This window comes from Equus caballus, chromosome 3 (assembly GCF_041296265.1).
Source record: "Equus caballus isolate H_3958 breed thoroughbred chromosome 3, TB-T2T, whole genome shotgun sequence".
NCBI lineage: Eukaryota > Metazoa > Chordata > Mammalia > Perissodactyla > Equidae > Equus > Equus caballus.
This window is the reverse complement of record NC_091686.1, coordinates 34,406,364-34,427,872: the sequence shown is the minus strand read 5'-3', so window position 1 is coordinate 34,427,872 and position 21,509 is coordinate 34,406,364. Positions and strand designations below refer to the sequence as shown.

Below are 21,509 nucleotides of genomic sequence, written 5' to 3'. Positions count from 1 at the left end.
CATTATCCCAAACTCTCTGTGTATCTGTTCACAGATCTGTATCCTGTCTGTCTCCCCTCCATGAACTAACTGTGAGGTCCGTGAGCTTGGAGGCCTCTCCATGAGCCTGGAGGGTCCCGAGGACATGGTGGACCCTCAATAAATATTTGTAAAACAGATGAGGATTCCAGCAGGGGCTAACGAGTTAAAGTCAGCCCTGTCGCCTGTTTCTTGGCACAGGTTTATTGTCCAGTTCCTGGCCAGTTATTCAGATGCACAAAGAGCTCTTGGCCTCGCTGGGGGAGAACAGAGGGGACAGTGTACTGTGTCATCGCTCAAGTCTCCGGCCTCTGGACGTTCATTGTGCCTCTTCAACAGATGAAGTTCCCTCCATCTGAAACGAAACGACACAGTGCATCACGGAGCTGTGCTGCTCTGCTGGGTCTTCTCCACCCGCGATCTGGAAATCTTGCTTATTTGACCCAACACTTCCAAATCCAAGCTTGGCCTTGGCTATTGGCAGCAGAGAATTCTATTCATTGGCTGGGTGCCACTGAGCTTTGCAACCACCATGGGATAAATGATACCCCACGTCTTGGCAGCAGGACATGGCTTGTTCTCCCTCTGGCGGGGAGAGTCTTGGGGAACCAGGAAGGTGGTGATGTTAAGAGACAAGTGGCAGCCAAGTCCGGGAGGCAAGAAGCACAGCCGAGTCCCAGCACATTCGCCAGCCACTCCTGCCCCGAGTCGCAGAGATCTTTACTCGGTTCCAGCGTGGTTATTAATTATAGCACGATGTACAATTATCTCCGGAGAATGTGAGCGTTGCATGATTTTGCCCAGGGCTGAAAGGATGTGTCCATTAGTCAAGCAGATGGAAGGGCAATGAAGCAAGTCTTCTCTGGGTTAATAAAGACGGAAAACCTAATGTGAGTTTATTTTCATTTGCTTCCCCAGGGAGGAACCCTCCAGAGACCCTGGAGACCCCAAAGAGCAGAGCAAAGAGGCCAAAAGTGAACACCAAAGTAGGGACAATTGGTTTGCTGTGCACAGGAGAGGGTCCACGGGTGTTCCACAGGGTCACCTGGAGCCCCTGCAAAGCCACAGGTGGGAGTTTACCATCAGTGCCCCCACCTGCACCACGACACACAATGATGTGTCGAGTCACATTTTGCACAATGAATTTCTGCATCCTTGTTAAGCCCACATTTGTATGAGGCAATGTACAGTCGAACTGACTCCTGACCATCCCATGGACAAGGGACCTCAAAGGTCAGCTCACGCCTCGTGCGCACAGAGCAACACTCCTTGTCTCCACCCCCAGGACCGTCGCCTCGGATGCTCGGGGCACATCCTGCTCCCCTCTTCTGGCCTTGTCTGTTAGAACCTGCAGGATCCTATATGTTCATTCTCAAGGAATGAAGTAGCCGAAGGGACCCAAGAATTGCTGGGCTCTCATTCCAAGGGATTAATGACGTCCCCATCCAGTGGAGAAACTCCGAGAAGCTGCTTTCCTCCAACTTGACTTCTGACTCCTGCTCTTTTGTTCCTTGTGTCATTTTTCAGTAGTTCCCCAAAGATTCCAGGCAGGGTGTGAGTCTTGGGTTGGAAGGAAAGGAAACTGCCAAACGCAGACTTCGGGCTGTTTTAAGAGCATCTCCCCTGAGCAAAGGACACAGCAGCTCCCGACATTGCTCTTGGGTCTGAAGATTCACCCGTCACTTTTGAATAAAAATTACAAACAATAGCTGGTTTGGCTTTGCCTTTTGAAATTGAGACTGGCGACTGGACAAAATCCTGGCAAAGAACAGAGGTGAGTCCAGGAGAAGCCAGTGGCTTGGATGGTGAGAGGTGGGGCATGTCTATGTGAGAGCTCACTCGGGATTGAAGGAACACGTACTGGTTTTCTGTGAAATCACGGCGGGTCCAACCTCTCCCCCGTACGTTGTTTTGTCCTTCATGGATATCTGGAAAGCTAAGGCCTCTGCCGCTTCTTTTTTTCTCCATATTGTCTTTGTCGTTCTCAGTTCTCTACATTTCCATTTAAATTTTAGAATCAGCTTGCCAGTTTGCAGCACACGTGCTCATGCGCGCATGCGCATGCGCACACACACGGAAAGCCCTCTGGGATTTTGTTGAGGTGGCGTTGAGTCTATAGCTCCGTTTGGGAAGGATTGACACCTTCCTAATAACGAGTCTTCACTCAGTTACTCAGATTCGCCCCTCCATCTCTTCAGGGCTCCTGAATACTTTGTAGTATTCAGTGTAGAGGTTTTGCACGTATTTTGTTTGATTTTTTCATAGGCATTTGACATTTTTTGATGCTCTTATAAATGGCAACTTTTTTGCTTAGCGTAACACCCTCAAGGTCCATCCATGTTGTCACAAATGGCAAGATTTCATCATTTTTTTATGACTGAGCAGTATTCCATTGTATATATATATACACCACGTCTTCTTTATCTATTTATGTGTGAGTGGTTACCAGAAGGAAGCGGGTGGAGGGAGGGTGAAAGAGGTAAAGAGGGACATATGTTCCGTGACGGATGGAAACGAGACTTTTGGTGGTGAACATGATGCAATCTGTCCAGAAGTTGAAACATCATAATGTACACTTGAAGTTTATATAACGTTAGAAACCAATGTGACCTCAATAAAAAAAAGCAACTTTTAAAGATTTTTATTTTCTATTTGTCCATTGCTGCTATGTAGAAAAGCAACCAACTTTTGTATATTGATCTTGTATCCAGAATTTAGCCAAATTTACTTGTTAATTCTGATAGATTATCAGTAAATGCCTTTGGATTTTCTACATTATGCTGTGTCTGAATAATGACAGCTTAATCCTGCCTTCTCAAACCTTATGCCTTTTATTTCTTTTTCCTGCCTTTTCGCACTGGCTAAGCCCTCCCACGCAATGCTAAGATGTAGTGAGAGAGGACATTACAGCTTCACCAATTTCTTACCCCCTTCTCCCAGCAAAAAGCTTACGAAGGACTCTGGGAAGATGGCCCTGGCAGTACCACTTTTGGATATTCCAAAATCCCCACTTAAAAACAGATAGTACAACTAGATAGAAAAATTATAATTCCAGGAACTCTCACGAGTGTATAATGCAGTTTTCCAGAGGCCATATGACATGCTATAGCCCAACAGATGAAACGCAGAAGCAGACATAAGAATCCAACTGTCTTCTATACGCTAGACATTAAGACATTTGCAGAAACATAAAACTATGCTGCTCTTCTCACCAAATGTTGTGTTTTAAGAAATAGTTACTTTTCATTTAGAAATAGGTTGTTTAACATGTAATAGGATTATTATTGCTATTTTATTTTTATTTTATTTTTTATTTTTATTTTTTTGAGGAATATCAGCCTTGAGCTAACATCTGCCGCCCATCCTCCTCTTTTTGCTGAGGAAGACTGGCCCTAAGCTAACATCCGTGCCCATCTCCCTATACTTTCCCTATACTTTACATGTAGGAGGCCTGCCACAGCATGGCTTGACAAGTGGCGTGTAGGTCCACACCCAGGATCCGAACTAGTGAACCCTGGGCCCCAGAAGCAGAACATGTGAACCCAACTGCTGTGCCACCGGGCCAGCCTCTATTATCGCTATTTTATTTTATTTTTTTAAAGATTAGCACCTGAGCTAACAACTGTTGCCAATCTTTTTTTTTTTTTTTTTTCCTGCTTTTCCTCCCCAAATCCCCCCAGTAGATAGTTGTATATTTTAGTTGTGGGTCCTTCTAGTTGTGGCAGGTGGGACGCTGCCTCAGCGTGGCCTGACGAGCAGTGCCACGTCCGCATCCAGGATCCCAACTAGCAAAACCCAGGGCTGCTGAAGCGGAGTGCGCGAACTTAACCACTCGGCCACGGGGCCTGCCCCTACTTAGTGCTTTTAAGGACAAGTCTAGTCTCTCTCTAGGTTGGGTGTTGAACTTCCAACACCACTACTGTGTGGGAGGAAGGAGTTTGTTCTGGTCTCATTGTCCAGAGGAGACGAGGGTGGGAACCGATGTGGGGTGGCCACAGGAACCGGGAGAAAGGATGGTCACTGAGCCACCACGGCAGCTGAGCTGGAGAGCCGGGGGGCTGGAGTGGGTGCAGGGTCTGTGGGCACAACGATGCTTACCAGCCTCTCCCAGGCACAGAAACTTCCTGGGCTGATGGGACCCAGCAGCTTAAGCAGGTCCTGGCTCAGGGTCCAGGAGGCGGCTGCAACTCCTGGTATGGCTGCCCTGATGCAGGGAAAGCCACAGACTCAGTTTCTTTGTGCTCGGTTCCCTGATTTGCAAAATAAAGCAAGGGTATTCTGCAAGTGAGTGCGTCAGGGGAGAGAATTCAGGGAGCAAGACTAATGGCATACGGGTCTAGAATTAATCATATCTCCAGAGAAGAGCAGGGAGAGGGCTGAGCCATGGAGGGGGGTGGGGTGGGGCGGGGGAAGCTGGCTTCCATCACCCTGAACGCACAGCATCGTCAGAGCCATAGGAACTCAAGTGTGGAGCGGTGACCCTGTGCCAGGCGCTGTAGGAAGCAGCTCACCCTTCTCAACCTCCCTAAGCTCTGCTCTCAAGTCTGAAGGCACGGCAGCAATGCCGGTGTGCAGGGATCACATGCTTTCCCAGCCCAATATTGTTCAGAGGTCACAGCAGGAAGAATAGGGACTCAGCTGAGGAGAATGTCCTGTTTCTCCCCGAAGGGCAGAGCGACCCTGCGTGAGGGACTCACAACTCTGGTCGGTTACCCCTGTCTCCCCACAGCCCTGCAAGGTCGTCACTGTTTTTTTCCTGTGGTCACTGATTCAGAGAAGCAACGCTCCTTGATGTGGGCTTGGCAAGCCAAGGAGTCAAAAGAAAGATTTCTTGGACTCTCGAGGTCGGGCAGTAGCGTTCCTTTATTCCGAGAATAGCGTGGGGACAGGACCCGTGGGCAGTGAGGGCTGCAATGTGTTGAGGGTAGGGCTAAATTTATAAGGCATAGGTATGTGAGTTATTTCTTTAGCAGACAAAGGAAAGATCATGTAAAAAGTTGTTAAAATGGTGTCAGTGCAGGTGGGGTCTGTTATCCGGTGGTCGTATAACTTTGGATGGGAGTCAGGTCAGGACGTCCTATGCTCCCGGAGGACGGTATAGATCGGCGTGTAGGCCTGGACGCCGGGGCTTCTCTCCCTGCGGCAGCCTTGACTCTCATCTCTCCTCACCTCACCAGTATGTCTTGGAGCCCCAAACACCTTGGCCCTATTTTACAATCACAACGAAATACCAATCGTCCAGGGATGAAATCACTGACATTCTCGGCTGTGTGGCCAGCGGCCCCTGAGCAAGAGAAACAAATGACTCAGTGTCCCCTTTGGCACACGGGTGGCAGACATTTTGATTTCTGCATTCCTAACCCACGGTTTGTTTTGATTTTTTTTTTTAAAGATTTTATTCTTTTTTCCTTTTTCTCCCCAAAGCCCCACAGTACATAGTTGTGTATTCTTCGTTGTGGGTCCTTCTAGTTGTGGCATGTGGGACGCTACCTCAGCGTGGTTTGATGAGCAGTGCCATGTCCGCGCCCAGGATTCGAACCAACAAAACACTGGGCAGCCTGCAGCGGAGCGCGTGAACTTAACCACTCGGCCATGGGGCCAGCCCCTTGTTTTGATTTTTTGAGTGGAACCCGATGCCCTGTGGGTAGTTGGACAAAGGCATTGGGGTTTGGGAGACAAGAGTTGAAGCAGGGCCCGGCCTCAGGGAGGTTTTCCTATGGAGAGATTCTCTTCTGTCTTCTAGAGTAAATAACTCATCCTCTCAACCTCTAGATGCTGCGTGGAAGTAAATCTCGAAGGATGTCCTTCGTCAGTGCTTTGGCTGTGGCGTTTGGGGTAGAATCTGGAGGATGGGCATCAGGGAAACACAGCTAGCATGAAGGTTCTATGGGTGGACACTTCCAAATGCTGTTCTAGGCATCACCAGGTCTGAAAGGGCCACAGTCACAGAAGGAGGGAGGGGAACTCTATCTAATTAATGAGACTCTCAAAAAACCTCTAATTCCCACTACTGCCCAAGATTCTAGATGATTTCCGTCCTGGAGAACTCTGCCTCATCACATCTCAGCCATGTGCAAGGCTGCAGCAAAGCCTGTGGTTTATACTAAGGAGTGAATGACGGACAGAGAACAAAGCAATCAGAGAGATAAGGAGGTCAGTGTGTACCCCAAAGGGGATGGGAGAGGTCAGTGTTGAGGGTGGGTGGGGAGAACGCCAAACGAACGCCCCAGCCATCTTCCTCCATAGCCCCAAGGCATTTGAGAGACAACCGGGAACTTCCACTTGGGGGGCGTTTTCTCCCAACAGCAGCAGGTGAGACTCCAGGGTGGGAGTGACACTGGGGGGGAGGGTTTAGGGTCTGCACTCTGAGAAGCGAGCCGTATGCCGCGTGGGATCCTGGATGGGACCAGACAAAGGACAACAGTGGAAAACCCAGCAAAGTCCAAATGAAGCCTGGAGTCTGACTAATCGTCACGTCCCAGTGTCAGCGTCTCTGTTCTGACCAACTTATCAAGGTCACGGGAGATGAAGACACAACTCTCAGAACTATCTTTGCAACTTTTCTGCAAATCCAAAATTATTCCAAAAGAAGAAAATGTATCTGGTAAAAAAAAAAAAACAAGCCACATGTGAAAGTGCCAGGAGGCTGGAGAAAGTGGAGCGGGGCAGGTGGGGTGGGCAGAGGGCGGAGGGTGGAGCAGGGGCTGGAGAGCCCAGGCTACACATGGTGGAGAGGGACGTGCCGTTCTGTCTGCGGGAGGTCTGGAGGCCACCAGGCTCTGGTTCTTCCCTCACTGGGACGGAAGAGATGATAATGTTGACAGTCAGGATTATAAGAACGCAACTGGCCTCTAGCCTGAGCACTTGGCAAGGGGGTTCCTCACCTGGCAGGCAGAAGGAAGGATTCTTTCTGTGCCCACTTGTTTTCAGAACAGTTGAGCAAACAGTAATTGATGGGTTTCCATGGACACCTAAAGACATGGGTGATGGTGACACCAGGGACTGCAAACGTCCTGTATCTGGTTGGTCTCCTTTTCCCCCGGTGCTGCTCTGTCCTTCTGGATTCTGAGAGCCTGGCAGACTCCACCAGGGTCCCAGGGCTCCAGCCGCTGCTCCTGTGTGCTGTGCGCATGCGTGTGAGAACCACAGGCTCCCCTTCTTCCCTCGATTAGTCCTGTCTGTGAAACTATTGCTCAACCTGCACTGAAGGCCCTCTTAAAACACAAGGAACAAAAATGCAGCTTCTAACACATTATACTTGTCTGAGAGGTAAGAGTGAATTGGGAGAAGTCACTTTTCGAGCCATCTCCATCCCGGCCCCCTCACGGCCAGCCTGCAGGTGAGGCAGGGCAGCAGGCTGCACGTGATGCAAGGTTAGCATGTCGTGCCTAGCCCCGGCTACGCCATCTGTGTTGAAGGGCTGACGTCTAGTGGCTGGCTCTGATATTGCCAGGCTTGGTGCTTCTACCAACTTCTAAGCAGTGTTGCATCAGCCAAGAGAGCCTAGGAAAACTGAGGCCTGGCTGGCTCTGGTCATGGGTGACCCAGGCTCACCACCACCCCAGAGGCACCTCTGAAGACTGCTGGGTTATGAGGGTGTGGGCGGTGGGGGAAGCTCAACTCTCAGGCTCCTTTTTCATTGTTGTGGGGCCTGGATCCACAGCCCCATAGCCCTGGACCTTGCTACTGGCCATGAAAGCTAGTGATCCACTAGGACCATGGCACTGCCCATCACCTCTAGCCCAGGCCCTGGTCTGCATTGACCTCGCATCCTTCTGCCCTTTTGCCCACGTCCTCAGCCCAGGGAAGGGTCAGGTCATCTCTGTCTCTGCAGTGGCCAAAAGGGGCCCACCCTGTTGTGCTCTGGCCATCTGGAATGAGGACCAAAGTGCTCTGATGCTGATAGAAAACAAGACATCATCTTCCACTCTCAATAATATTATCACCAAGTAATGATTATTATCACCAAGTAATGCATAGGACAGACACCTTCAAGGACTCTTCATAGTCAAGGGTCGAAGCTGATCCCTTTGTGTTGTTCTCTCAGCGTTGCCTGTGTTTCCAGGGTCCGCTGATGCAGAATTCCCCTCTGCCCACCCCAGGCCTTCCTTCTCAGGCTAGAGCAAAAAATAAAAGGGAAGAAAGGAGGCAACCAGGCAGGGAAATACGAGCTAAGAATCAGTGAGAGCTGACACCAGATTTGTTAATGGGGACGTTAAGGATCAGGATGAAAGGTTGGCAATGAGCCTGTGGGGCCTTGCACAGTCAAAGTCGGCTCACAGGGAAGACAGGCTTTGCATCTTATTCAAAATGCCTCAGAACTGGCTTCTCTCTCATTCTATCAACTGTAAATTTATTCATCGGTCCTGCATCCCTCTGCTAGGTCCTTCTAAATCTTCGTTTTTATCGCCCTGGAGTTTTGATTTTAAATGTGTGTGGTTCTCAGTCTTTGGAAATGGATGATCTGTCTACAGTATATTATACTAACTAAAACATTTGACCAACTGAACTGCTGCCCTCCTCTGACCATGCTGGATAAACGTTCTCTGCATCCCTTTTTGAGTCACTTGGGGACTTTACTCATTCACCATTTATTCATAATTTATTAATATTTAAGAAATAGTGCAGGATTCTTGTCCTGGGGATACAGAAGTGAATAAGACAAGGCCTGAGGGGATTAAAGTCTAGAGGAAGAAAGATAGAGCACGTGGAGCATTATGATGCAATAAGTTTCTAGCATATTCTCGGGACCATTAGAGGAAATGCGTTAACGGGAAAATCTCGGCTTACCTGGAAATCAGATAGCATGAACACTATTCACGGCATGTCTATTGGCAACCCATAACCAATTCTCCAATGCAGTTTCCATGTGCCTCTTCTCACATACCAGACCGCAGATTCTGATGTGGAAGTCTTTGCACTTCTCCTGCTTTGTACTAATTGCATCATTTACAAGTGGGCCAGGAACAGGAAGACGTGGTTAGGTCTGCGCCCAGAATGTAGGTTTCAGAACTGCTCTTGCCCAGAAGGGGTAACACCTGGCATCCTCTAGACGGCCTGACATCGGAGCCAAGTGGATGAAGAGAGACAGAAACGAGAATTAGGAGGCTTTAGTGGACATGATCTATTTTCATAGTCAGGCAGCTGGAAGTTGAGGGGCTACTGCTATGAACCCTAAGACTATAGGATGACTGGGCTAGAAAACCGAGCTGGTTCCTGAGTCAGGCAAGATTAAATAGCCAGATGCTCAAAATAGTGACATTATAGGGATTTAAAAAGTCAACTTATCTTAAGGACCATAAATATTTGGTCAAGAAATTTTACAGCATGACTCGATAAGCAGTGCGTAGGGCCGCGCCAGGGATCCGAACCCGTGAACCCCGGGTGGCTGAAGTGAAGTGTACAAACTTAACCACTGTATTTTCTCTAGTCTGTTGTTTCCGGTCACCACAGGCAGGAAAACTGACTTTGGGCTGTGTTTGTTGTCAAAACTGACTATAGTGGAGCCATTTTAAAATGGAGATGGAGCTGCCTTTCCAGAGAAACTGCTTTGCTGTCTTGAACCTTATGGACTGGGCCATAAGAGCAATAATTTTTACAAGCAATTGTTTGAGACATCAGCAGGAGAACGGACGTCCTGATCACAAAGACTGAGGATGGTAGACTTTGTGAAGATGGCATCAATAGTCAGTCAATGGTTACCCAAGACGAGCTTCTGCCTCCAACTCAAATTAAAATTCTTCGTAATACAACCTCCTTTCTTTGCCTTTAAAAGCCCCTGACTTTTACTCCCTAGAGGGATGCTATTTGGGTTTCTACCCGAGTCTGTACTCCCTGAATTGCAATGCTTTGAACCCAAATAAACGCCTCTCTGCCTCTCATTTTGGCTTTTTATTTTTAGGTTATCATTGGGTGAGTTTAGGGGACATTCCTGCCAAGAAACAGACACGAACCTGTAGGCTCACAGGGGTAGAAAACAAGGCTCACGGCCTCACTACAATCTGCCAGACAGGTGAGTGGGACGATAGCACAGATCTTTGCTCAATATCAGTCAGTAGGAAATTCCGCCAATGCTAAGAATGGTTGTGTGTGGGAGGGAAGACTATGAGAGACTTTCTGGTTTTCTTCTTTTACGTGTCTGTATTTCCCAAATTTTAAAAATTAGCATATATTAATTACACACTGAAAAGCACCATTTGAAAAATGAAGCAATGCCATAATACAGTATAGACTGCATTATTTGGACCAATCCTCCCATTCAAAACAACTAAAAGATGCTGGATAAATGTTGAAACGAGTCTTCTCAAAGCCTTTAGAAAACTAACATGGAGTAACAAATCACCAAATCAGAACCTAATGGAAAGTAGAAACAAAAAAAAAATGGGTAGAAACTGGGCTCTGGGATGGCATTTGCTTCCAGGCATGAGCAAGCATTGCAACCTTTGACTTTGGTTTTGACAGCGTCAAAGAGCAAGGGAAAAAATCATCCAACCCTAGACTGCCCCTGGTGGGATCTAATCGTCCAATCCCAGGCTGCCCGAGGTGGGATCTAATGGTCCAATCCCAAATGCCTCCGGTGGGATCCAATCATCCAATCCCAGGCTGCCCGAGGTGGGATCTAAGAGGAGATCCCCTGCAGGTTAAGCTGAGATCCGAAGAGCTGTGCCTGCAGAATGAGGGTGAAGCAGAGTAATCCCACCCCCAGGCCCTTGGGAACCACAAGGAAGTTACCTCAGTGTTGAGCAGGGTGGGAAGACACTGTAACCGCTTCCCAGCCCTTCCTTGGATTGTCAGCCTAAATTTGCATCCCTTGGGTTGTCCAAAAAACTTCAGCCACAAATCTGGACTCAGGGTGTCACGAACTGGCAGTGCCCATGGTTGTCTACAGAAGCAAAAGCAATGCCCCTCTGGAGAAAGATGCTTTCATTGAAATCTTTCAAAGGATGTTCACAAGTAGTTCTCCAAGAATAATGAACAGCATTATTGCAGCACAGACCGATTAAGGGACTTACTTTAAGGAATTAAAAGACAAGCTTGAAAATATCTGCAGGGAACAGGAAGCTACAAAAGTGACCTAGAGAAAAGAAACAGAACCTTTGAAAATATACTAATCATAACTAAAAATTATACGACGGATTAGACAGATTTGATGGGGCTGAGCAAAGAATCCATGAACTAGTAGATAAATCAGAAAGAATTATCCAGAATGCAGCACAGAGAGACAAACAGAAAATGAAGAGAGGTTAAGAAATCTGGAAGAGGGGCCGGCCCCGTGGCCGAGCGGTTAAGTTCGCCTGCTCTGCTTCAGTGGCCTGGGATTTCGCTGGTTCGGATCCTGGGCATGGACGTGGCACTGCTCATCAGGCCACGTTGAGGCGGCGTCCCGCATGCCACAACTAGAAGGACCCACAACTAAAATATACAACTATGTACTGGGGAGATTCGGAGAGAAAAAGCAGGAAAAAAAAAAAAGATTGGCAACAGTTGTTAGCTCAGGTGCCAATCTTCAAGGAAAAAAAAAGAGATCTGGAAGAGAGAATGGGAAGGGATATCATGTATTTCATTGGATCTCCAGAAGGAGAGGAAAGAAGGGAGCAACAGCATTCTCTGAAGACATGATAAAGCTGCCATCCACAGCTCATGAAGATTACCAATTCCCAAGCAAGATAAACAAAAAGAAATTAATATCTAAATATATTTTAGTGGAACTGCAGGATAATAAAGATGAAGTCATAAAAGCAGTCAGAGAAAAAAAATTACTTTCCAGAAAGATCTTTGCAAAATCTCCAAATATGTGAAACAGAAACTAACACATTTCTAAGTAACCCAGGGGTCTGAGAAGAAATCAAAAGGGAAATTAGGGAGCACCTCAAAGTGAATGAAAATCAAAACACAACGTACTAAAATCTGTAGAATGCCAAAAAAAAAAAAAGAAGTAGGCTCTAAAATCTGTAGAATGCCACCCAAGCAATATTTAATGGGAAATTGAGAGCACTAACCTCTTAGATATCTCAAATCAATGAATTAAATCAAAATAAGTACCAAAAAGATCTCCAAATAATTGGAAATTGAACAGCACACTTTAACCTCAAAGAGGAGAGAATTTCGCTTTCAGCCACGCTGGAGCAACAAGACTGGGTTTACCCTTTTCCTCATACAACTAGGCAATCGGACCAAATATGTGAAATAACCGTTTGATTTCACTTTCTCCTTCCTTCCTTATGCCTTGCTTCATTTCACAAAGCATTTGAGGAACATCATTGTGTTTGTCTCATTAGAACAAAACCTCCTGGAAGCTGGTGGCTGGGTCTTCTGTTTTGTATCTCGTGTGTTCTGGTACAATGTTCATGTGCTGTAGCATCCAATTAATGTTGGTAAATGAAGTGATCACCAGCCAGTTCAAAATCATGGCCTCAATTCACAGCACAAAGACTCTCTTAAATTTGTATCCTTGTTTTTACTTTTCTAAACTTTTTCATTATTTCATTTGATCCTCCCAAGAATTCTGTGTGGTAGGTGGGCAATTTTAATATTCTCACTTTCCAGATGGGAAACGTGCAAATAATCACCTCATCTGTATCACACTTGGAAGATCTTTCCAATTAAACGGATTATTTCCAGTGAGGGTGATTAGAAGTTAGGTGGGCCCATTATTAGTATTTTTATTCTCTTATGGATTTCAACTTGAAGACAGCAGAGGGCGCCTTATCACACAAAAGTACACTGAAAGTGAATGATACATCACATTTAAGATAATCCGTTAAAGTTTCAAAATGTGAATTTCATGAAATAGGACCCTGTGCTTAATCTTTTTACTATTTTAGGATTCTGGTCTCATTGTAAATGTTCTATTCTCTTTCTTTCTGGCTAATGAGAATTTTAACCTTACGTAAATCACCGTGACACATATAATCCAAGAGCCTTCCAATTTAGCTTCAAGATTCTTTTGGATAATAAAAGTACTAAGCCTGCGTCTACTAGATCCTTCTAAATCTTCCATGGGGAATATGCCCCCCCTTTTGCAGCCCTTGAGAAAGGACCACTATAATGTATTGCAGACAGACGCACTGTGACTGAAGGGCCATTTTACCTCAAGTGCATTGTCTCAAGGTTACCCAGTATTCTCAGGAGAGTATAAAAGGATTAGGTATGTTCTTAAAGCCATATGGCACTAGAGGGAAAGTAACAATTTCCAGGGCAAAAGTGAGGACTTGGACTTTCATAGCTCATTGTTGAAGGCAATTATGTCTGGAGGCTCAGGACCAGGTTTCTGTGAAATTCTGCAGCTCCTTTCTGATCAGCTTTTAACTGGTTCTTTTCTTCCTATCATCACATATGTTCTCCTATTCTCCTACAGGCAGTGCTGGAGATAGTGCCAGCTGAATCCTATTCTACCCTTTCTTCCCATAGTTTCCCCAAATTTTATTTTTCTTCTTAAAGAACTAGGTTTCTGGACAAGGCCTGGCGTTGGTTGGGAAAGCATTTCTCCCTGGCTGCTCAGTGATTAGTAACTGACTGGATCTAAGGTAATTTCTTTAGGGCTGAGCCCTGTGGCAGTTGACTTAGAAAGTAAGAAACTAGATCATTTCCTGATTTATGCTTTCCTTTTGCCAAACTTTTGCTTGTCCTTGTCCTTCATTTGTCCTATGTCCTTGACTAGAAGCCCAACTATGACATCTTCTAATGATAAGCATTTTCACTCCATGTCCTACAAATGTTTTCCCCATTTATTCCCATTTATTATGTTACTTGGTCAAATCCTAGAGTACAATTTCCTAGCAGGCAGTTTTTGTTTCCAGGCTTGGGAAGCCGATTACCCTTGGAAAGGGCATCATTAGCCCTGTTCTGCTGATGAAGAAATAAGTCCTCTAACAGAGGACATCCGAGGACAGTCGCTAGAAAGTGGAATGGCAGGACCGTTTTTCATGTTGCCAACGAAAATAATCCATAACCAATCTATAAATGAAAATTTGGGAGAGTTTATTCTCAGCTGAAATCTGAGGACCACGGCCCGGGGCCTTTCTTCCCAAAGGAAGAAAGGGCATCGAAGAAGTGGGGTATACAGAGTGGTTATATACCCCCAAACAGGACGTTTCACACATGATTGAAATGTCCCTCCCACAATAGTCACAAGATTGCCCTGTCGGCACAGCGCTTGATGGACACAGCAGGTAGTGGGTCTGCTGTCTCAGAGGGCTAGCAGGAGGCAAGTCTATTGTCTCGAGCTGGGCGGTCACAGGTGAGCGCAGCAATCAGTTTCTAGCCTAAGGAAGGATGTTTAATCCTTAAGGAGATGCCAACGTTGGGAGGGGGAGGGAAGTTGCACCTTTATCTCAAGGGCCTTTGTTCTTGCCATAGGGAATGTCTAAAGCAGATACAAAATGCATGCTCAACAGCCACAGTCAGGCCCTTTTGGAAAGACAAGGTCAGGCCGAATTAGATTTATACCAAATGGCTTCCTCATATACTCCAATATATCCTATTGCTTGCCATTTTTATTTGTCAACGTTCAGCACAATATCCTCAGTACCTAACACAGCATCTGGTGCATTTTGTGTGGGAGAAGGATTGTCTTCACTGGCGGTTTGCAAATCCTTGCTGTGTATGAATACCTTTCTGGGGGATGAAGCCACAGCAATCATTTAATTTGCAAAAGGGTCCAAGGAAAAAAGCCAGGGGTCAGTCCACATAGGGCTAAGTAATTGCCTAAATACAGCAAACACTGCAGCCGGCCTTCCTGCCCAGGTCGCTCGGAAAACCACAGGTGCCGCGTCCCTTGGGACGGCTGAGGAAGGGCCGAGAGGACAGGGGTCACAGCCCGGCTACGTTCAAGCGGAAGCCACTCAGAGCCAGAGGACCCCAAGCCCTCTTGTACACACCCCGCAAGAGAGAATCCGGGAGCCGAGGCCTGCTCCCCGGGAGCATGCGCGGGTTGGGCCGGAAGTGACGCTATCTCCGCGCGCCCCCACGAGGACGCACTTCCCGTGGCCCGCTCGCGCCTCTCCGCCTTGCCAGGAGACTCCCTTTGGAGCCGGCGCGATGGGCAAGAAGGGCAAGAAGGAGAAGAAGGGCCGCGGGGCGGAGAAGACGGCCGCCAAGATGGAGAAGAAGGTGTCCAAGCGCTCGCGGAAGGAGGAGGTGAGCGGGCTCGGCGGACAGGCCCCGTGCGCGCTGCGCCGCTCCTCTCGGCGCTGTGGCCTTGGTCCCCGGTCCCTCTCTCTCTGCAGGGTCCGCGAATGGGTCGGTCGGACTTAGAGTTGAGCGGTCTGCTTTCTGTTGACTGTTGCTCGCGTGCTCCCTAGCCTGGGGCGATTTATGATGGTTAATGAGTGTGCCAGGCTCTGTGCTGGCTGGGCTCTAATCCTCACACTAGGTGAGTTGGGTAGCTTTGGCGTCTACATCTGGCAGGAAACCAGAAGCTAGCAGGTTCCACAGGGCAGGGTCACAGCGCTGTGAAGCCGCGTGGAGCTGGAATTAGACCAGACCTCCCCAATCCAGAGCTCTTGACCACCTTCCTTTGCCTTTTTCTTCCTAAATATAAATGTCTCCATTTCCTCATCTGTCAAATAATGGGGTTGGGCTTTTCCTCCCACTGTCTCTGGGCTCTAATGTTCTCAGCTTCTTGACCACTTAAGTGCGTGGGCTTTGCAGCCACTGGGTGTAGATTGAATCTCGCCTCTGCCACACCTAGCTTGCAGACCTCGGAGGAGCATGATCTCTCTGTGCCTGGGTTTCTCATGTGTGAAGTAGGGGTAGTGACTGCACGTTTGTGGTTAGGGTTGTGGCACAGGAAGCCAGTTAATCCGTGTGGCATCTTTAGAACAGTGCTTGGCACTTGGTAAGCACTCCGTAACTAACTGTTCACTGTGATTTTCACTCATCTTTGTATCTCCCTGCAGTGCCTAGTACCTGGGTGACCATAATGGTAGCTTCCCTGTGGGGAGAGCCTATCAGGTCTGGGACCTGGGACTTTCCATATTATCTCCATTAATCCTCAGAACAAACCTTTAAGATCACTGGTCGTCTGATTAGGTCAGCAGAAGATAATCTCCCTCTCTTAAAGCTGGCTGTGTCATGGAACATAGCCTGATCCCGAGAGTCCTATCCCATCATTTCACGTCTGGGGGACTAAGGGGGTGGTTTTGGGGACAACTTGCAATTCTGCCTCCCACAGAACTCATGTCTCAGATGTGTGTACGTGGTTGACACCTTTGCTTGGCTGTTGCACGGATTCCTCCCCCTTCTGCACTGTCTGCGTTGAAGCTCCTGTTCTTTTTTTTTGTCGAGGTAATATTGGTTTATAACATTACGTAAATTTCAGGTGAAGTCCTGTTCTTCATCCTGGCCTCTGCCTGCCTCTCCGTCTCTGTCTCCTCGGGCTCACTCCAGCCACACCAGCTTTACGTTAGTGTCTAGTGTAATGTTAGTGTCTCAGACATGCCAGGTTCTTTCTACTTGGGGTCCTTACCTCTCCCCCAGCCACATTCTTCTTGTGACTGGCTCCTTTTCATCTTTCAGCTTATTGTCACCTTGGAGAGGCTTTCACTGACTAGGCCACCTGTGCCACCAGACCCCGCTCTGTCCCAGCCCCCCAGCGCAGTAATCATGACGCCCAGCTGTGTGAGACGTGCTCCTTTAGAGGAGTAGGAGTGAAGCTCACCTGGCTCACAGACCTAATTATGGTCTGGTGAGAATTTGTTCAACGTGCAAGGCATGTGGAGAGGCTTCTGGATTAATTGGCAAGAAGTGGAAGAGGTGGGAGTTGAAACGGTGCCCAGTGACAGAGCCCATGTTCCTAGTGAATGGAGCAACCAAGCCTGCTCCCACCCTAGAAGCCCCCGTCCTCCTGTGACCAGGGTTGAATGCTTGACGGGCCAGCTTAGCCTGGTGGGCGTTAGTGCCAGCTTGCACCGGGGCTGATGAAACAGCTCTCCCTTCAGACCTGCCATTCCCAGTTCCGGCCACTTCTTTCACCCACCTCATCCGCATCTTCCCTTCTGCCTTAAGGAAGATAATTTCTCAGGTGAATGATAGAGGATCCGGAGCTCTGAACTAATTGCGACTCCAACAGTCCCTTCTCCATGCAGGTCTTTCTGTGACGTTTCAGTTGCTCAGTAATTTGTCCTGAGTCCGTAATGCGGCGTGCTTTGCCTTAGGGATGTGGTGGTCAATAGGACAGCTGTTAGGCACCTACCATACAGAAGTGGCAGGATCTCGGACGCTTCTGTGAACTGCTGTGAGGGTGAAAATTGGTAGAGCCACTTTGGACCCTAATTTGTCGCTAGAAAAGTGGAAACCCAGCAGTTACACGCCTAAAGGTTTCCCTTGGAAAAACTGCCCCCAGCTACACCAAGACAGGTACAAGAATGGGCATAGTAGTTTTGCTTGTAAAAACAAAAAATTGGAATTGACCCAGATGTTTGTCAGCAGGAGGGATAGAGAAGCTGTGTGGGGTGGTAGCTCTGCCACAGCGCAAGCAAATGGAGGCAAAGCATCAAATTGTTCATTCGGCAGTGCTGAACAGAAAAGCAAGTTGCAAGAGCATATGCAGTATGAGACCATTTACGTGGAACTGAAAAATGTAAAACTATATATATTAGAGATATGTAACATGTAGTAAGAGTATAAAGAAATGCTTGAGAGTAATGAGCACCCAGTTCCAGACAGTGGCTGCGTCCGGGGAGGTGAAGGGGTATACACGAGGTGGGGGCAGGGGGAGAGCTGTGAGTGGCTCTTCAGTCTGAGGGGATGTGGCATTCTGGCTAAAGGAACTGAGAAGCCAGTGCAGCTGGGAGAGTGAGGAGGTAGGGTGGGGCATGAGGCTGCAGAGGGAGGAGGAATGGTCTGGAGGTGCAGGAAGGACATCTAACCTAGCTTCAGTGCAGAATGTGGAACCAGGAACCCTCAAGGGCTGTGTGCATGTGAGAGAGGCAGGGGCAGGGGGAAGGCAGGCGGCGCAGATCCCATGTCAGCCTGAGCAGGTGAGGGCAGTGAGCATTCAAGAAGAGAATCAGGAGAGGAGCCTTTCCCCGTGACAGGCAGGTCATCCGTCCCTGGGGGTGGAGGAAGGGTCACTAGCAAATGAAGGGAAACTGGCACTGAACTGGGGGTAGGAAGACCAGGTTTCACTGCTGCCCAGCCAGGCAGATCAATGGGCACCTTCACTTCTAAATCTGTTTCTGCAGTTGTAACAATAGAAACCTCCTTACACAGATTGGCTGAGTTGATAATTGCCAAGCCCCCACCGAGCAGGTGCTCTTCTAAGCAGAGTGCCATGTCTTGCTTGGAGCTTATATTTTATTATTTTGGTGGGAGGGAGGAGGAAACAGAAAGTAAACAAATACATGAGCAAGAGAAATATCAGACATTGCCATGCCGACAGCACAGCAGGCTGGTGGGGTGGGCTAGGCCTGGGTTTTCGGGAGGTGGTCAAAGGTGCTGGCCCGAAGTCAGGCTGGGCTTGTCTAAGTGGAAGACGCTTTGGGGGCAGTGTGAGGGTTTGGAATGAGCCGATTCATGCAGTGTGCATGCATCTGTACTTCCAAGAAAACTGCCCGTAAGGTCAAGCTTGAGTGTTTTTCATGGGTCAGATTCTGTGTCTTTGAAATGTGATTCTGTGTCAGCGTGTTCGAACTCACTGATGTGACTGGACCCCGGTCAGGTCAGGTGGACAGTGGAAAAGCTGACCCAGGCTTTCCACGACGTAATAGGGTTTAGGGACGTGTCTCACCTGTGACTGCTTGTCTGCCCTTAGGAAGACCTCGAAGCTCTCATAGCGCACTTCCAGACGCTAGATGCCAAAAAGACTCAGGTCGTGGAAACGCCCTGCCCCCCACCTTCTCCAAGGTAAGCGAGCACAGACTCTTCGTGAGAGCTTCTGTTGGTTTCCTTGTATAAACTGGAAAACTGCTTTAAATCGGCACCACGTTTTCATAAATAACCAGGCACTGGGGAGATTTTCATCATTAAAACCCATTCCGGATCAGCTCCCACGAAACTTTTTTTTTCCTTTTCTGAAGAAGGGGAGTGAGGTTATTCAGCTTTATTATCGTGCAGAAACATGGAACTGAGGTCTCAGCGCAGCTGCTCGTCAGGGACATTGTGCCAGGTTTGAAAGTTCTTCAACTGGTGACAATTTGTGAACTCAAGTGTTGTCCCAAGGAGGTTTTCTTTGGTTCCTAAGGTTATTTTAAGAGTGCCTATCTCAGGTGGAAAACTTAAAGACGTGATAACTCTTTGCTGTGTTCGTTCATAATGCTTTTACATTCTCATGTGAAAAGTGTGATTATTAAACATAATTTGCGTATAAGCCATTTTAAAGGAATTTGTAAATTATGTGAAGAAGTCCAAAGTCTTGTAGGATCTCGAACACTTGTGGAATGGGCTGAAATGAGCAGGCTTTGGTTTCTATCTGACTTCTTATTCCTCTGCTTCATCTTTGCTCTTGGCTTCTGAATTTCCAGTTTTTTTTATAATTTGATTTGGGGCTTTGTAATTTTTATATTTGCTGCTGAATAGAGGCAGGACACCTAGGAAAGGCTGGATGACCCTACTAACGAGATGCACGGCCTTCAGAGAAGGGGAAACATTAACTGCACAGGCATCTGGGACTGTGTTGTTTAGTTGAGAGATGATTTGCTTTGTTTCCCTTCTTACTGGCGCTGTCGTCAGCCTGAAGGAGGCATGGGGTCCAGCGCTTCAGGAGGGGGCTGTTATAGTGCCGCCTTGCTTCAGTGAGGTGCGGGTGATGGCTCTGCTCCTGAGTCCCGGCGACCTGGTCACGGGATTCGGTCACCGTCACCGCCTATTCAAAGGAAGGGAGCAACATGATTGGCCCCTGAGCCCAACGAGCTGACACAGCAGCTTTCCGGCAGCTCCCAAAGTCGGCAGTCCCTCCTGTTCTTCATTTAATAAATCCCCCTAGGAATCTGGTTTTATTTTCCCCTTTATTTGGCATATTGTCACTAGGACCAAGTTCCACACGTTGTAGCTGTGCATTTTTGTTTGAATTGTTGGAGCGAGTCCATCCTTCACATCCTTAGGCTCCACACGCACAGCCCTCCTGAGGGAAGCCACTTTGGACGTGGATTGATTTCTTAGGGTGTGATATTGCAGAACTTTTCCTAAAGTAATGTTGCCCAAAAAGCCAGGTTTAATGCCATGATATAATTTGAAGTGTTGGCAGTTCCCTGGGTCAACTGGGAGTGCTTTCTGACAGAAGGGAGCAGTTTGTGGAGCCCCGATATAAAAGGATTGAGACCTTTTGGTCGGTGACCGTAGTAACGTCTCACCTCCTACCTCTCCATCACATGATGAGGAGGAGACCGTGAAGTTGCCCAGTTTAGTAAGTGTGTGCAGCTCCGAGTGTTGCTCGGGTGTAATTTAACGGGGAAGGTGAGGAGACGCTCAGCCGCGTTGGTGCTTCACGGGGCCTGTGTGTCTGTGACCCAGGAGAGGTGGCGGACGGGGTCTGGATGGAAGTGACCCTTGGGTACTCTGGGCCGAAACTGGATTGTTGTTTCTCAGGTCGTGTTCATTACTTTTCCACAGAAAATTAATGAGTGTTAAGTGAAAACAAGATTCAAGGTCAAAAAACTTCGGTAAACACTAGTTTCCTTTCTTTGAATTGTGGTAAAATACATATAGAATTTGCCATTTTAGCCATTTTTAACTGGAAAATTCAGTGGGATTACTTAAATTCACAATGCTGTGCAACCGTTACCACCATCTATTTCCAAAAATTTTCTTAAGCCCAGATAGGAACTCGGTGCCCATTAGGCAGTCACTTCCCATTGCCCTCCCCCAGCCCCTGGTGACCTCCGCTCTACTTTCTGTCCTTCTGACTTTCGTATTCTAGATGTTTCATGTAAGTGGAGTCACAGAACACCTGTCCTTTTATGACTGGCCTCTTTCACTTAGCATAATGTCCTTGAAGCATTTGTCCGCTTTGTAGCGTCAATCCGAAACTTCATTCCTTTTTAAGATTGAACAATATTCGTTGTATGGATAAAGCACATTTTGTTTGTCCGTTCATCCTCTGATGGACACCTGGGCTGTTTCCGCCTTTGGGCTGTTGAGAATAGTGCTGTGATGAACGTTACTTTGCAGGTATCTGAGTCCCTGTTTGCAGTTTTCTTGGCTGTATACCTAGGAGTGGAATTGCTGGGCCATATGGTAATTCTGTGTTTAACTTTTTGAGGAACCACCAGACTGTTTTTCCACAGCAGCTGTACTATTTTAACCCTGATTTCTTTACTGCAAAATTTCTCAGCCTATAAAATGTTTCTGTGTACAGTAAATCCCCAAGAGAAAAATAGAGTTTTCAGATTTCCCAGACTTACTTGACCGTGAAACCTTTTCCCTTTGGAATGAGCGTTATGGGATGCATCTTGGAGGACGCCACTCTAGGGGAGTTGGAAAGAAGTGGGCTTTCCAGCTGTTGCCCTCGCAGTCACCACCTTTCCCTACATCCTACTGAAGTAGTCAGGACA

The 21,509-nt window shown here is 47.6% G+C and overlaps 1 protein-coding gene across 2 annotated transcripts in view; it reads left to right on the top strand.

The window, feature by feature from the left end:
* Positions 1-14,963: 14,963 nt before the first annotated feature.
* Positions 14,964-21,509, top strand: part of KLHDC4 (kelch domain containing 4) — a 53,620-nt gene continuing 47,074 nt past the window's right edge. The window contains exons 1-2 of one of the 2 annotated variants that reach the window (XM_001500287.7): positions 14,964-15,156; positions 18,773-18,864. In XM_001500287.7, the coding sequence (XP_001500337.4) occupies positions 15,058-15,156; positions 18,773-18,864 (191 nt within the window). In that variant the 5' untranslated portion in view covers positions 14,964-15,057. The remainder of the gene's footprint in view (positions 15,157-18,772; positions 18,865-21,509) is intronic. The other variant, XM_070262148.1, reaches the window with a different exon arrangement.